The sequence below is a fragment of the Durotheca rogersii genome (genome assembly GCF_024521655.1).
Source record: "Durotheca rogersii strain YMJ 92031201 chromosome Unknown GGS23scaffold_19, whole genome shotgun sequence".
NCBI classification, from domain to species: domain Eukaryota; kingdom Fungi; phylum Ascomycota; class Sordariomycetes; order Xylariales; family Xylariaceae; genus Durotheca; species Durotheca rogersii.
This window is the reverse complement of record NW_026251250.1, coordinates 42,307-57,269: the sequence shown is the minus strand read 5'-3', so window position 1 is coordinate 57,269 and position 14,963 is coordinate 42,307. Positions and strand designations below refer to the sequence as shown.

Sequence of the window (14,963 nt, the reverse complement as noted above, 5' to 3'; positions counted from 1 at the left end):
AAGTTTTTTCAGGTACCTAGGTACTTTTCTCCTTTTTTTTATTTCCCTCGCCCCGGTCCTCTTCCGCAACAAGCGTAGAGGTTGGGGGTGATAGGTAAGAATGTAATTGGGCCCGTTAAATAATCGTGGTCTCTTCAGGGGCTTTACCTAGCTGGATCTGGCCGGACTAGTAATACCAGATAAGATCGGTTTCCATAGAGGAAGATAAAGAAAAAAAAATCCTGCTGTCCATAATTTGGCTGTAGGGTTGTTTCTCTCTCTTCCCCTCCTACGAAGGTCCCCAAGACGAAAGGCTGTCGAATTGTTCTGGCATTCTATCAGATCGCTGGTCCTGCGATAGCCACTTCAGCTGTGCTGATATTATACCCTCTTATCGACAAGAATTAGATCTTGTCGCTATGTTGACCGTCACTCAGGTCGAGAGAGCCGAGCCGAGGTCTCGGCCGGCGAAGGCGGTAAGTGACGCCGGTAGGATTGCATATCTCGGCCTAATACTGACGCCCGATCTCAGAATGTTAAGCCGAAGCAGCAGCAGGAGTTTCCCGACATCAACACGATTCGGAAGGCTATTCCTGCGCACTGCTTCGAGCCCTCGACCCTAAGGTCGCTCTCCTACGTTGCCCGTGACGTAGCAATGGCTGCTGGGCTCGTGTACGGAGCCCTGACCTACATCCCGACGGTGGCTGACCCCGTCTACCGGGCGCTGCTGTGGACTGCGTATGGGTTTCTGCAAGGCCTCGTGTGCGTCGGCATCTGGATTCTGGCGCACGAATGCGGCCACGGAGCCTTCTCGGTCCACCGGCGCCTGAATGATTTCGTCGGCTGGGTCCTGCACTCGGCGCTCCTCGTGCCCTTCTTCTCGTGGAAGTTCTCTCACGCCCGGCACCACCGCTTCACCGGCCATATGCAGAAGGACATGGCGTTCGTGCCTAGGACATCGCCGTCTTACTTCGTCGAGAAGCTAGGCAAGGCCTTGAGCTCCTTTGTCGACGCCGAGGTTTTGGAGGACGCGCCCATTATCAACCTCATTCGCCTATTGGGCCAGCAGCTAGGAGGCTGGCAGGTGTATCTGCTCATCAACGCCACGGCCGGCGATGACAGCCTTCAGAACAAGGACTCCAAATGGTGGAGGCGCAGCCATTTTGACCCTTTCAGCGGAGTCTTCCGCCCCCAGGAAGCCTTGTATATTTTCCTCTCGGATGTTGGCCTCGCCCTCACTCTCGTCGGCCTCTATTTTGCTTCGATGGCCTTGGACTGGCAGACCGTGTTCCTGCTCTACGGAGTTCCGTATTTTTGGATCAACCACTGGCTGGGTGGGTTCAATAGCTCCGATTGGGGTAATAGCTTGACTTGTTAACATGAAGATAGTTGCCATTACGTATCTCCACCACACGCATCAAGACGTTCCCCACTACGACGGCGAGCGGTGGACATTTGTGTCAGGGGCGCTCGCGACTGTCGATCGTGACTTTGGCTTCGTCGGCCGCCACATTTTCCACGGCATCATCGATACCCATGTCGTCCACCATCTTTTCTCGTGAGCAATATCCCTTTGCTGCTAAACTTTTGCTGTTCGAAGCTAGCTATCTAACTCTCCCTAGTCGAATCCCGTTCTATCATGCAGAAGAAGCCACGAAGGCTATCAAGCCTCTTCTTGGCGATCTCTACCACAGCGATGAAAGCTCCTTCGTCGGAAGCTTGTGGGAGACGTCTTGCTCCTGCCAGTACGTGGAGATGGACCCCAAGGATCCCGGCGTTATGAGGTGGGCCAAGTAGTCCGGCCCTTCTGATTTCGTCTCCTTTGCATGCTCATGTTGATGGACGGCCAATTATATATACATTTACCGTACTTAGAATCTCGTGATAGCTTATCGTATCCGGCATAGAAAAGCCATAGATATCATACAGGTTAGAGAAGAGGAATCAAGACCTCTGCATCCCTAATCAGGGAGCATTATCCATTGCCCTTTTTTATCGGGCATACACTACTGACTCGTCGTTGCTCTTAGTCGTCTGCGATGAACTTGTAGAATCAAAAGTTGTTTCCTCTTCTACCCTACCATTGCTTAGAGTTTGCCTCTGGTTAGGATTCGTTACCTGGTACCTTCACAAATCGTTTGAATATTCCGAGTTTGATTGTTGCCTCCTGTGCCTAAATATGAACATCATACTTTGCTCTTAACCTATCCGACATCTCTAACGTCGCTGATGCCCCCCGTCTTTGCGTCAGAGAAAGGTGCGGTTTATGATCCTAAGAACCGCTGGTCAGAGGGGTGAGTGTTGCATGGAAAATGTTCGGGTTTACCAGGGACCTCACAACTTCTATTTTGCAATCCTAACAAACCCCAATAAGCTGAAGGCAAATCCATCCCCACAGCAATAAACGGAGAGGGTGGCGATAGGGGACTAAAACAGGGTCATCAAATTCATGTTTCTTGATCTAATCTTGCCTGGAGTTAAGTGGGACTATCCCTTACACCGAGAATGGTCAAGAGGCTGTTTTCGGTGAATTAAGACACAGGCGATGATTTCGTGTCTAGTAGAATTATCGACGGCGTTGATTTGTCTTATAATGACGGAAAAACAGGCTGCCGCATCGGCCTACACCAAGCGTGTATTACAGGCTTGAACATTGAGCCTCTATACTCCGGCGTGCTGAGTTAAACCCAGTTCCGAAATAGAAAGGCTCCGAGCCCTATTATCTTGCCTGTACAGATCTGCACAAGAAGCGAGTTTTCATGTTTCCTGAGGCTCTGGTACTTTGGCCCTCTCGAGTAGCTGCCGTATATAAGTACTTAGGTAAGGTACGTGTTTTCGGTTTGAACCACAGGTACCTAAGCTACTTTCAAAGTAGGTGCTCTACTACAGCAACTCTCCTGTGCACGACAACGCTTCCTCCTTCACGAAATCCCAAATCCAACCCTCCAGCTCAATCATCCTACTATGATTCCGCAGGATGAAGCGCAGAGAATAGCTGCCACGGCAATGTCGAGTATTCTCTCCGAGCACCAGATTGCCCATGCGTTCATCGGCGGCTTTGCCGTTGCCACCCTCGGCCACTCTAGAGCGACAATCGACATCGATGTCGAGATCGACGTGGCCAACATTTCCGAGCTGCGAGGCCGCGTCAGGCAGCTCCTGACGGAGAGTGATGCGCGCTTCTCTGTGCAGCATGCCAAGCTTTTCTTCACGCCGGCGCCGACTGATCACCCGGATTCGCGTGTTACAATCGAGACACTCCCCATCGGAGAACTTGGTCTTCCCCGCCGACTGGCCGTCATTTGGCCGAATGACGGTAAGTGTACTTTTTTCGGTAGAGCTCATCGACTGCAGGAGGCGCAAGTCTGACGTCTGTAGGAACGATCCCCGTCCTGCACCCCGGCCTCTTGATCCTGACCAAGATCAAGCGATGTGCACAGTTAATAGGGAGCACGCGGCCGAGGTCGGTCGCAAAGTTTCACTCCGACCTCTCCGATATCACGTTCTTGCTGGGGTGGCTGGCGGAGCACGATGAGAAGGTGGACTTTGCCGGCTACGCATCCCTTACGCCGGAAAGACTGTACACAACGACGAAGGACTTGGTCAGACACTGGAAGGACACTGGCAATGGTGAGACAGTCCATCTCATTGTCTCGGTCTTGGAGGATGACGACCGTAGGAAGATCATGGATTAAACAGGGGTGGCAAGCTCTAGGTGGCTTATGAACAAGAAGGTTGATAGTGTAATACTGCTTCTGGGCCGGCTCCTCAAGTCGCTTGCCTTCTGCAATAGGTAAATCCCTTCTGCTTCATCGTCATGAGCATGTCCTCGCTCAACTTCTGCCCCCTCGGGCACCTAGCGGCCGAAGTCGTGCTTGATTGTAGTTGATATTCGTCCAGTGCCTCCAAATCTCGTGCGCAGTCACGACCTTGGGCTTCCTTGTGCCGTCGAGTGTGCTGACGTAAGCCCATGTCCGACCGGTGAATTCATGCTTCAACAGTGTAGGCCAATGGGCCCCCCCCCTTTCCTGAATCAAGCATAATTGCCTCTCGCAATTTGAAGTTCGCATCCGTCCTTCTTCTTATCCACACACCTTAACCGCACAACTGCCATGACAGAGCGCCTGGCCCAGCTTTGGGATCGTTTCGAGGCTTCCGACATCCTCCTTGTCGAGTGGGAGACAAACCTCTTGGCGCGGTTAGGCTATCCCCTCGTGTCACATGGAGTGAGTCAACGAAGCATCGCCTTTCTGGTCCTGCATTCTGATGGTCGATAGGACCTGTTCTTCCTCGTCCCGGACCTGCAGCTACCGACAGCCTGCGACATAGCCGCTAGCTTGGGGCTATGTCTGGCGGACGAGAATGCTTTACGTCCGGCGTACACGTCCGAGCTCTCTGGCGTAGGGGTTCGCTACCTCGTCGACGATGATTCAAACAACTTCCCGCTACGCCGCAGGCTCGGTCTCCTACCTCTGTCCTGGACAGGCATTGCCGTCGATGAGCTTGTGCCTATTTCGTCTCCCACTAACTCCATACCTTGGCCATCTTTCCCCGTACGGACGGTGCCGCTGCCGGTCGCATGTGCTACTTTCGTGCGTATGGCGGCTCGAGAGCGACGTGGAAGTTCGTTCCGCATGGGTATTATTGGAGAACTTGCAAACGTAATCGCGTACAGTCTGTTTGACATGACCTACGAAGGAGACCATATGGAGTTCTTGCCGGACGACCAACCCCTTTCGGACAAGGAGAAACTGGAGATGGAGAACGCCGTGGGGCAAATCAATACCTGGGTCTTCAGGGACGACGAAGAGTGGATCAGACTGGCACTTGTTCAAGTTGTTACGGGAAAGGCTAGCTATGACGATCTACCAAGTAATCCAAAGTAGAAGTGTGATATAAAACCGTAAAGTGTTGAAACTGTAGCTGCCGGACGTCGATTCGCCGAACCGTGCGGCAGAATGGCATGGGGCTTTCATAACCGCGGTGGCCCTTTCGTAATCGCCTTAAGAGGGAAGCATTATTGAGCAACACAACTATCATAGCGTATTGATTCTAATGAGTGTCCTGTTTTGCTGTTTCTACCGTCAATCCACTGAGGGATTATATAACTAGTTACAAGTAACCATAACATCGCCACTTTAAGCTTGTCGCGAGATACCGTATGATTCGTACACGTTCTGAGGATAACCTGGCAACCTGGCGTATTTTGCACCACGTTGCCCCCTTTCGAAGAGGGGCGAGGCCGCCTCACCACAACCGTCTGAAAGGCGGGAATTCCGCGTCGCCCTTAGGCTGACCTTTCCAAACATCTATTACGATGTGTATTCCTGTTAAGTTAGGGCCAAATTAGATTACCCTGCCAACCCGCCGGCCGACCTTTGCGTCTCTAAACCCGTCATACAATACAGCGAGCATTTCCTGAATCCGGCAGGAAATTCCTTTGAAGGCTATCTCGAGAACCATCATGTATCTTCTAGCATTCTCATCATTTGGTGGTTTTGGTAGAACCAGTTGCCCAGCTCGGCGCCTGATGGGTCCATCTCCATACCGAAGGTCCCAAATATTTGGTTCTGAGCTGAAGCCATTACGTTCGTCCCATTGCCTGACATGCCACCCACAGCGCTCCCCGCGCTGTCTGCCATATCGAGGGAGCCCGATGCAGAACTTGGGAGCGGTGACGGCTGGAGCACTCCCATACCCATTGTGTTCATGTAAGTGTTCAGGTCCATGTCAGAAGATTCCAACATGTCTCCGCGAGCTGCGCTCGTCCTCACCTCGATGTATTTCACCGCGACATCGTAAAGCGCCTTGAACAATCGAACCTGTTTGGTACAGGTGGGGTAGTGAGAGGAGATGGAAGTGGAGGTGGAAACCATTTGGAGGGTATCGACTAGTGCACCGAGGCAACCTAGGTCGGAGGGGTCCGACGTCTCGATTATGCGACAGAAAAGGACGATGAACGGGGTGAAAGGGGCTTGGAGGAGGCCCCTAGAGTGGCGGTGAGACGGTGTTAGCGGCGGGAGTGCTCAAGTGAATGTCCCGAGAAATACTACTGCTATCATAGTATTGAAAACGGATAGGGAGGGGGGTTATTACCAATTGACGTATAGTTCCAGGAAGATTGATTGCATATTTTTGCTGGTAATGATGTTGAGGCATCTTTCGTGTTCTTTCAACGCCTCTCTAGCCGTAGCCACGCACTCCTCACAGAACGCAGACCCTGAAGGCTTCGCGGGAGGAATGCCGCGGTAGATCAATGTTAGTAACGACAGCTGGGATAACCTGTCGGAATGCCATAAAAGCTCGTGCAGGACATCCCCTACTACTCGGCGTCTCTCCTCGTAGTACTGTTCCTGGGAATACCGTGGTTTAGCATCGATTCATCCGATGAAAATGGGTCCGATATCAAGAACGAGTCGTGAAAGTATCAGGAAAAATGGCGCCACACCTTTAGTTTGTCATCAGTGTACATGATCCTCTTCAACTCATCCCCAAGGGCCGTCGCACGAAATATCTGGACTTCTTGAGGTTGGTTTAGTGCCCCAGGACTATAGATCTCATCGTATACCCGGCCTTGCAAGCCTGAGAGTTTGAGGAGGCTGGGCAAAAGTATATGTGGAATTGATTCGGTGGCCTGGGCTTGGCTCATGGGCGGCAAGGCAATCTCGCTGTCCCGAATCGTGGAAGGCTGACCGAGTCGTAGAGACAACATCTTGTCTGTCGCGTATATTGTCCAAAACAATCGCGCTCTTCGACGACTAGTGTCTGGTGACTCGTGGTTCGTGGGGATCCCACCGTGAAGGCCGAGCGAGTAGCTGAGCCGAGATGCCGAGCAGATGAAATTCCACGCAAGGGAAAAGTTACACCTCTGAAGAGCATAGTTCGACTTCAAGCACTGGTCAGAGTCCTAACTGAATCGTCAAGGGGTGGTAGAGGCTTACGGCCATGCTCATCGCGTATGCGTAATCCAACGTCGGTGGGATGTGGAAGGGCAGCATCGACAAGACTGTCTCCAGGTTTTCCCGACATAAGAGCGCTTGGGCTTCCAGGTCCTGCTTAGCTTCTTCGGCTGCGGTGACGCAAGAACACTCGCAGAACAGCCAATACAGGCCAGCGTGGACGATAATCAAGTCGGCATCACTGACCGCGCCGGGTGAGTAAACCTTGACGAAGTATTCCGTGAATTGGCCAATAGACTCTAACTCCACGAGGCAGAAGAACTCAACACGGGGACATTCTCGGGCGGTGAGTTAGCTCGATAGCTAGCTAGGCAAGCGGAGGAGTCGGTTAAGCGGGAATGGGGCAAAATACCTTTGGCCATTCTCAGACATGCGAGCGCTTTCTCTATGGGCGGCATGGGCAGATCACGGATGCTGGTGCCTCGTGGAATCCGCCTGGCGAGCGGAAAGAGGCGATCGGGGGTGCCTGGTTGTTGTTTCTGAACATCAACAGCGGCGCGAAGATTGTCGAGCACCGACGACATCTCTAGCGAGATCTTGGCCGAGGGGTTATTGACGATGGCATCCTGCAGGAACTTGGTGGCAAAGATGGCATGGGAGAACAGCGGCGATTCGCCCTCGAATTGCGTCTTGGTATTGTCATTGTCCTTATTGTCCTTGCCGTCCCCCGAGTGGACAGGAGGTCCAGGAGTTGAGGCTGGTGAGGACCCGACACTTACTCCCGCTAGGGCAGATGACGGATAGGTAACAGAGCAAGCTAGTGACGACGATGACGGGGGTAAAGGGACCTGGCTACCCTGCGTGTGGCTCAGCTGGCTCATCAACTCGTTGAGCTCATCCAACTTCCTGGAAATGCTATCCATCCGACTCTCGCTATCGACGCGGTCAGTCTAAATACCGTCTGGTGGCTCACGACTCCATACTCACTACGCGCTGGATATCAGGACTCTCTGCCGCTTCTCCCTGGGCTTAGGTCCTAGGGTGTAGGAACATACAGATCCAGTTCTGGCGCAATGCAAACATGGGTTCACTCGGTTGCAGCGCACCTACGTAGCGGGATGGAACCCTGGGTTAGCTTCCAAAACAGGGCCTGCAGCTACCCAGAAGGAGGGTGCCATCAGGGGCTAGTACCTTTCGTTGGCGGCAGCGATCACACTGCTCAGGGGTTAGTGTTAGGTGCCCTCTGCCCCCCCTCCCCGACCAGAACGGTCTCGGATTGATTGACGTACAGCTAGCTTCTCGGTGGCAGATATCTCATGGCCGTCCTTGTCTGCGGAGTGGGTGGAGGATTTGTCGTGAGCGGCGTTATCGTCGTCTCCATCTTCATCCATCGGATTGTCGTTAGGAAGGCCGTTGCTGGGAGGGAACGGCGCATCATGCGGGCCCATCCTGTCTGGATCCCGTCTGCGGAACGGGCGGATAGGCTGACAGGCGGACAGGCGGACAGGCGGACAGGCAGAGGGGTAGTGGATGCGCGTGCCGGAGCGCGTGCTGGAGTGCGTGCTGGAGCGCGCGCTGGGTAGAGGAGAGGCGTGGACGGAATGGTGTGCAAGCCCGTGGCCGAAGAAGGACGGGAGCGAAAGGTGTGCGGACTGAGATTTGGCAAGATATGGCTGTCGATTTGGGCGAGGTGAGTCAACTTGCCGGACGAGTCAAGCTTCGCCCCGCCAGTCTTGGCACGGATCCCGGAGACTCCGTGGCTCCGCGCATCGCGACTGGCTCGTGTCGCGCCCGCCCTCCAAGGCGGAGTCTTGGCATCCGTCTAACAGCCGCAAGGCGCGCCTGCCTGCCTGCGACGGCATCTCGCTGTGCGGTCGGAGGAAGCGGCGTTGCCGGATAGATCCGATGCCGTCATACATCCAGGCCGTATTTAAGGCCTCGTTTTCCGATCTCATACGGGAAAAATAGAGCTTCCTCCTTCGTTCTCCCTGCGTCGTGTGGGTAGGTACCTACCTTGCTTCTGCTATAAGTCGCCGTGCTGGTCTTCGGGCTTGTAGCTTAATATAATTCCTCCCTCTCCTTCGTTTTCCTCTCTTGCCGCTGGGCAGCTTGTATCCCGGCAATAACACATCGCCCCTACGCTGATCTCCTCTTACCTACGTTTGACACTGTCGCGATGGGATCCCCCGTGGGCCTCCCCGAGAAGCCCGTGGGTGGGAGTTCCCCGGGCTCCACTGATGACGGCAGGCAGCCAGACGGCGCCGGGAAGAGTTCGGCGATGAAAGGGTTTATCGTATGTCCATCCGTTCCTGCGCAGCCTATACGCTCTCCTGATCCGGATACGGTTGACTGACGTGGCCTGCATCACCGCAGAGGGTGTTCACCTTCGGTCAGCCACGAGACTATATCCTCGAATCCATCGGTATCGTCGCCGCCATCGCCTCGGGCACCGCGCTTGCTCTGGTCAACGTGGTTCTAGGCCAATTCATAACCCTACTCGGCGATTTCACCATCTCCGAGCCCCCACCGGCCGGCTTCATGGCTGCCGTGAGCAAGACTGCGTTCGTGGCTCGAACACCTTCCCCTTCTCTTCCAATTTTCTGTGTGTTCTGACGTGTTCTCGTTTTACCTCTCCAGACTCTATTTTGTATACATCGGCATTGCGCGATTCGTCTGTATCTACATCTACGCCTCCCTTTTCACCAACGTCGCCCATCGCTTAGTTCGTAATATTCGACATAGCTACCTCCGTGCCGCCTTTAGTCAGGAAATAGGCTTCTTCGACGTTGGTACCAGAGGATCGATCTCGATGCAAGCTACTTCAAACGGCAAGTTGATTCAGTCGGGGATCGCGGAGAAACTTGGAATGTTTGTTCAGGGTATCGCTACTTTTATCGCCGCCTTCGTTGTCGCCTTCGTGAGCCATTGGAAGCTCACATTGATCATCATTGGTATCGTCCCGGCATTACTTCTAGTGGCGGGTACCGCAGCGACGCGAGAAGCCAGAATCGAAACAGATATCCTCAAAATATACGCCCAGAGCGGAAGCTATGCCGAAACCACCCTAGGAGGTATCCGTACGGTACTGGCCTTCAGTCTCCGGCCTAGGGTTGTTGCGGCGTACGACGCCTTCCTCCAGAAGGCGTTCAATCTCGGCAAGAAGAAGAGCGTTCTCTATGGTGTTCTTCTCGGAGGAGAACACTTCGTCATGTATGGAGGAATGGCCTTAGCATTTTGGCAGGGTATATCCTTCATCAATCGCGGCGAAATTCCCGATTTGGGTACCGTGTTTACGTAGGCATTGCTACTATTCCTTGGGCCATCCTGTGGATGTGCGCAGCGGGAGGCTGTTGCTAACAAGAACGCATAGTGTACTGTTTTCGGTCATGATTGGCGCCAGCATCATCACAGCCATCGCACCCCATCTCATGGTTTTCACTCGCGCGGCAACGGCAGCCTCCGAGCTGTTCGCGCTAATGGATAGAAAGTCGGAGATCGACCCATTTGATGAGTCAGGTGACAAGCCCGAGAACCTCGACGGTATCATCGATCTCCAAGGGGTTACCTTTAGCTACCCTACGCGCCAAAACGTAACTGTACTAAATAACTTTACCTTGCATGTGCCGGCGGGAAAGGTCACGGCTCTGGTTGTACGTTTCTTTTTTTTTTTCTTTCCAAATTCCTCTTCAGCGAAACTAATAGGACAAAAGGGCCCCAGTGGATCTGGAAAGAGCACAATTATCGGGCTGCTGGAACGGTGGTACAACCCGGCAGCCGGGTCTATTACACTGGACGGCAAGAATATAAGCGACTTAAATCTGATGTGGCTGAGGACAAACGTGCGCCTTGTTCAGCAGGTAGGGTGTCTATGGCTCGGCTCTTTAAACCTTAACAACTTGTTGGCTGACCTTCTCAATAGGAACCAGTTCTCTTCAACGGCAGCGTCTTCGATAATATTGTAAACGGCCTGGTCGGGACCCCGTGGGAGATGGTCTCTCGCGAAGAGCAGATGAAACGTGTCGAAGAAGCCGCCAAACTTGCCTTCGCGCATGACTTCATCCAGGAACTTCCTCAGGGATATGATACGCGAATTGGCGAGAGGGGCGGTCTTCTATCAGGTGGACAAAAGCAGAGGATTGCCATCGCCCGAAGTATCATATCCGAGCCGAAAATTCTACTACTTGACGAAGCAACGAGTGCCCTTGATCCCCACGCTGAAGGTATTGTTCAGCAGGCACTCGATAGGGCATCGAAGAATCGGACGACAATTGTTATCGCTCACAAGCTTGCCACCATTCGGAATGCCGACAACATTGTCGTCATGTCTAAGGGCCGAATCGTCGAGCAAGGGCGCCATAACGAGCTTGTCGCTTTAAAGGGTGTCTACTCAAGCCTTGTTAGGGCGCAAGATCTCTCTCCGACAGAGGTAAAGGGGGAGTCGGAGCAGAATTCAGACATGGAATCGACCGCGGACGAAGGCGTTAAGCCGGCTCAGTCCTTGGGCAAGATTCAAACGGCCGAGTTGCAGCAACTTCGGCTGTTAAAAGACCGCGAAGATGTCGACATGTACAAACAGTCGGGCATCGTTCGGAACGTCATGAAGCTAGTCCTGGCCACGCCCCAATTGAATCTCTGGTACTTCCTCACTGTGGTCAGTTGCATTTTGGGGGGTAAGTCAGCAATTCCCGGAGAAGTAGTTCTGATTAGGCCGATGCTAACTTGATTGGCAGCTGCCATTTTCCCTGGACAGGCAGTTCTTCTCGGTGACGTCGTCAATGTCTTTACGTCTCCAGACATGGTGTCCCGCGGGAACTTTATTTCCTTGATGTTTTTCGTGATAGCGCTGGGGGGCATGGCTGCGTATTTCCTCCTGGGATGGGCGGCCAATGTTATTGCGCAGGTAAGTTGGTAAAAGTCTCTGGCTCTCCTTCTAGTCTCTAACGATAGAAATCAGACCCTGAGTAAGAAAATGCGGAAAGAACTCCTGGATTCCGTACTACGACAAGACCTTCGCTTCTTCGATCGCCCCGAGAATACGGTCGGTGCGCTCACTAGCCGGCTCGATTCCTACCCGCAAGCTATCCTCGAGCTAATGGGCTTCAATGTATCACTTGTGCTCCTGGCCTCTATTAACGTGCTAGCCTGTAGTATTCTGGCTCTCGTTATTTCCTGGAGGGTCGCGGTTGTGGGCGTCTTCGTCGGGCTCCCACCCATGCTAGCAGCTGGGTGGGCCCGTATTCGCGTAGAAACGAAGATGGATAGCGATATGGACAAGAAATTCTCGGCAAGCTCTTCGGTAGCATCTGAGACTGTAACTGCTATCCGTACCGTCTCTTCGTTGGCTATCGAGGGTAAGGTCCTCAAAAGGTATACGGATGAGCTTGATACGGCCATCAAGAAGTCGACCGCTCCCCTTTTCCGGATGATGATCTGGTTCTCACTCACTCAGTCCATTGAATACTTTATTCTTGCTTTGGGATTCTGGTAAGTCCACATATTTTGAATGCGGCGTATTTCCACTTCTTGGACGCAATGGCGGACTAATCAGAATTGCAGGTGGGGATCGAAGCTCATCAATGATGGTTACGTAACTTTCGATCAATTCATGGTCTCCTTTATGGGAGTCTACTTCTCAGGCCAGTCAGCCGGCCAGCTGTTCTCTTATGCAAGCAGTAAGTGCTCGATGAATTCCTGACGATATTCGGAGTGAACCGTTGAATAACACCCTTGAAAGGCTTCACCAAGGCCAACCAAGCAGCCAACTACTACTTCTGGATGCTAGGACTCAAGCCAATTGTACGGGAGACCGACGAAAACCGCGAAAAGGGACCGGCAGACGGTTGTAAATCCTTTGACTTCGAAGATGTCCAGTTTGCCTACCCTCTGGCCCCCGGCAATCGAGTGCTGAAGGGGGTGTCTTTGACTGTATGCGAACTTATTGAATCTGACGCAACGAGGACTATGCTAACGTGTAGCAAATCTAGATTCAACGCGGTGAATTCGTGGCTTTTGTGGGGGCATCGGGCTGTGGCAAGAGCACGATGGTCTCTCTACTGGAACGATTCTATGATCCCATTAGTGGAACCATAAACATCGACTCGGCTCCCCTACCATCACTCAACCCGCTGCTATACCGTAGAAGCATTGCGCTGGTACAACAGGAGCCGACCTTGTTCCCGGGAACTATCCGCGAGAACGTATCGCACGGCATGGATATTGACGTTACCGACACGGCTCCGGAAGCGGAGATCGAAGAGGCATGTCGCGCTGCCAATGTATGGGACTTTATATCCTCGCTACCCGAGGGCCTCAACACCCCTTGTGGTACCAGTGGTAGTCAGCTTTCGGGAGGGCAGCGACAGAGAATAGCGATTGCGAGGGCGCTGGTGAGGAAACCGGATGTGATATTGCTGGATGAGGCGACAAGCGCGCTGGATACCGAGTCGGAGCGAATCGTGCAGCGTGCCTTGATGGAGGCGGCCGTAACGGGGGATCGAATCACCATCGCCGTGGCGCATCGACTTTCCACCGTACGCGATGCGAATAAGATATACGTTTTCTACGGCGGCAGGATCGTCGAGAGCGGGACCCACGGAGAACTGATCGAACAAGATGGGATGTACGCGAAGATGTGCGAAGCGCAGAAATTGGACCAGGGCATATAGAGAGACGGGCGAGAAGACCATGGTGCGGTTACATCGGGTACTTCAACCTTGTTGCTTTCATCTCATGTCTCATGGTATGGCCTGTGCGGTCCTATTTGGTAAGGACGCTTCCGGATCTAATCACATAGCATATGGGTTACGAAGGGGCCTACAACTATGTGGGATTTCGTTATAATAACATTTACGGATGGGGTGCTCTGTGGCTGGGATGGTCTGCTGGATTGGTTGGGGTTCGGGCTGATACATATAGAGTGGGAACGGAGATGAAAGGGATTTCATGTACCTATAGATATGATAAAAGACATCATAACGCGGGGCCGTCGACTTCGGCCTCACGGCCGTAGTAACGGTCTGCTTAATCTCCCCTCTCAAGCGCTACCTATTCAATTCTCTTATCCGTTCTCAGTGCGTATTATTAGTATTAATAGAGGAAGTCTGCCTCAGGTCACCTTTAGCGTAATACAGAGAACGAACACCCTCAAGGTCCAAGTCAGAGGGGGAACAGATTATGCCTGCGATGTACGACAACCAGAGGACTTGGCACGACTCTTGGTTCCGCCCAGCAATCGGTCTAGATACTCTGACAATGGGGACCCGTCGTTGACAGGGGCATCGAATACCTATTATAAGAAGATCCTCCTCCGCATTCGTGCAGGGAAGTTCCTCGGTTGCTAAATCTCGCCTATCCCGGCCTACCAATGACGAACGACCACAATCGGCACGTTGTGGTTGAAATGGGGACTTTATTATTCCGGTTCGTTTGAGAAAAGGAAAGCTGAGTAAGCTAAGAGCTGAAAATAAAGTAAAGGATAACAAGGCTGGCTGGCCCTAGCGGGCTTAGATAAGTCGTCGGTACGAATACCTGATCCCAAAGTTATCTAAAAGAAAGGGATCCCTGACAGCGAGGATCCTGTGTACAAAGGCCTATCTCAGCTAGGCACCCTAACATCCCGCTCCTCCCACCCAAAAGTTCTCCGTTTTGCGAAGCTTAGCTTCCTTCCCGGTCAGCAATCCTCTTATATCAACACGCCCTCCTCCTGCGCTGATTTGTGTGCTGCTCTGGGTAACTAGTCGAGGGTGTTCCTTAGCGAATAGAAACTCGAAAACTTTGGCACTCCTTGCACCAAGCTCGGCTCTCGACAGGCTGGCCTCTCTGGCTTTTATCATTCCTGAGTAGGAGCATCCGTCCGTCGTGATCCCGAACGATTATAACACTGGCAGGCCGTCCCACAGAAATCTCTTTTAGGGTTCCCGCTGCAAGAGATGCAGGAGAGACCGGAAGCTAAACGGGACACTAGGAAGATAAGAAGGAAGGACTTAAAACCTAACTCGTGTACATCAAGTTTATCTCTTCCGTTCTGGGTTATCCTTGTAGTGATCATGAAGATGCACACAACAGTTCCCGCCTTGGAGCCTTGTG

General features: G+C 52.8%; 5 protein-coding genes across 5 annotated transcripts; 4 read left to right on the top strand and 1 right to left on the bottom strand.

Moving 5' to 3' along the window:
• Positions 1-100: 100 nt before the first annotated feature.
• Positions 101-2,060, top strand: GGS23DRAFT_577128 (fatty acid desaturase-domain-containing protein). The gene is made up of 4 exons (XM_051516904.1): positions 101-455; positions 512-1,313; positions 1,369-1,537; positions 1,602-2,060. The coding sequence occupies exons 1-4, from the start codon at positions 399-401 to the stop codon at positions 1,774-1,776; spliced, it is 1,203 nt and encodes a 400-aa protein (XP_051369836.1). The 5' UTR covers positions 101-398; the 3' UTR covers positions 1,777-2,060.
• Positions 2,061-2,695: 635 nt separating this feature from the next.
• Positions 2,696-3,859, top strand: GGS23DRAFT_577127 (uncharacterized protein). The gene is made up of 2 exons (XM_051516903.1): positions 2,696-3,295; positions 3,358-3,859. Exons 1-2 carry the CDS (start codon positions 2,944-2,946, stop codon positions 3,672-3,674), a joined length of 669 nt encoding a protein of 222 aa, XP_051369835.1. The 5' UTR covers positions 2,696-2,943; the 3' UTR covers positions 3,675-3,859.
• A 149-nt stretch (positions 3,860-4,008) lies between these two features.
• GGS23DRAFT_154154 (uncharacterized protein) lies at positions 4,009-5,007 on the top strand. The gene is made up of 2 exons (XM_051511377.1): positions 4,009-4,205; positions 4,257-5,007. Exons 1-2 carry the CDS (start codon positions 4,092-4,094, stop codon positions 4,863-4,865), a joined length of 723 nt encoding a protein of 240 aa, XP_051369834.1. The 5' UTR covers positions 4,009-4,091; the 3' UTR covers positions 4,866-5,007.
• Positions 5,008-5,025: 18 nt separating this feature from the next.
• Positions 5,026-8,542, bottom strand: GGS23DRAFT_577121 (fungal-specific transcription factor domain-containing protein). The gene is made up of 8 exons (XM_051516902.1): positions 8,168-8,542; positions 8,070-8,093; positions 7,866-7,984; positions 7,291-7,811; positions 6,921-7,216; positions 6,428-6,865; positions 6,076-6,326; positions 5,026-5,967 (listed from the first exon to the last, which is right to left on the bottom strand). Exons 1-8 carry the CDS (start codon positions 8,324-8,326, stop codon positions 5,442-5,444), a joined length of 2,334 nt encoding a protein of 777 aa, XP_051369833.1. The 5' UTR covers positions 8,327-8,542; the 3' UTR covers positions 5,026-5,441.
• A 162-nt stretch (positions 8,543-8,704) lies between these two features.
• On the top strand, positions 8,705-14,228 carry GGS23DRAFT_577117 (P-loop containing nucleoside triphosphate hydrolase protein). The gene is made up of 11 exons (XM_051516901.1): positions 8,705-9,171; positions 9,252-9,439; positions 9,516-10,172; positions 10,249-10,528; positions 10,589-10,735; positions 10,798-11,548; positions 11,609-11,778; positions 11,833-12,362; positions 12,435-12,550; positions 12,613-12,803; positions 12,863-14,228. The coding sequence occupies exons 1-11, from the start codon at positions 9,055-9,057 to the stop codon at positions 13,541-13,543; spliced, it is 3,828 nt and encodes a 1,275-aa protein (XP_051369832.1). The 5' UTR covers positions 8,705-9,054; the 3' UTR covers positions 13,544-14,228.
• Positions 14,229-14,963: the final 735 nt, after the last annotated feature.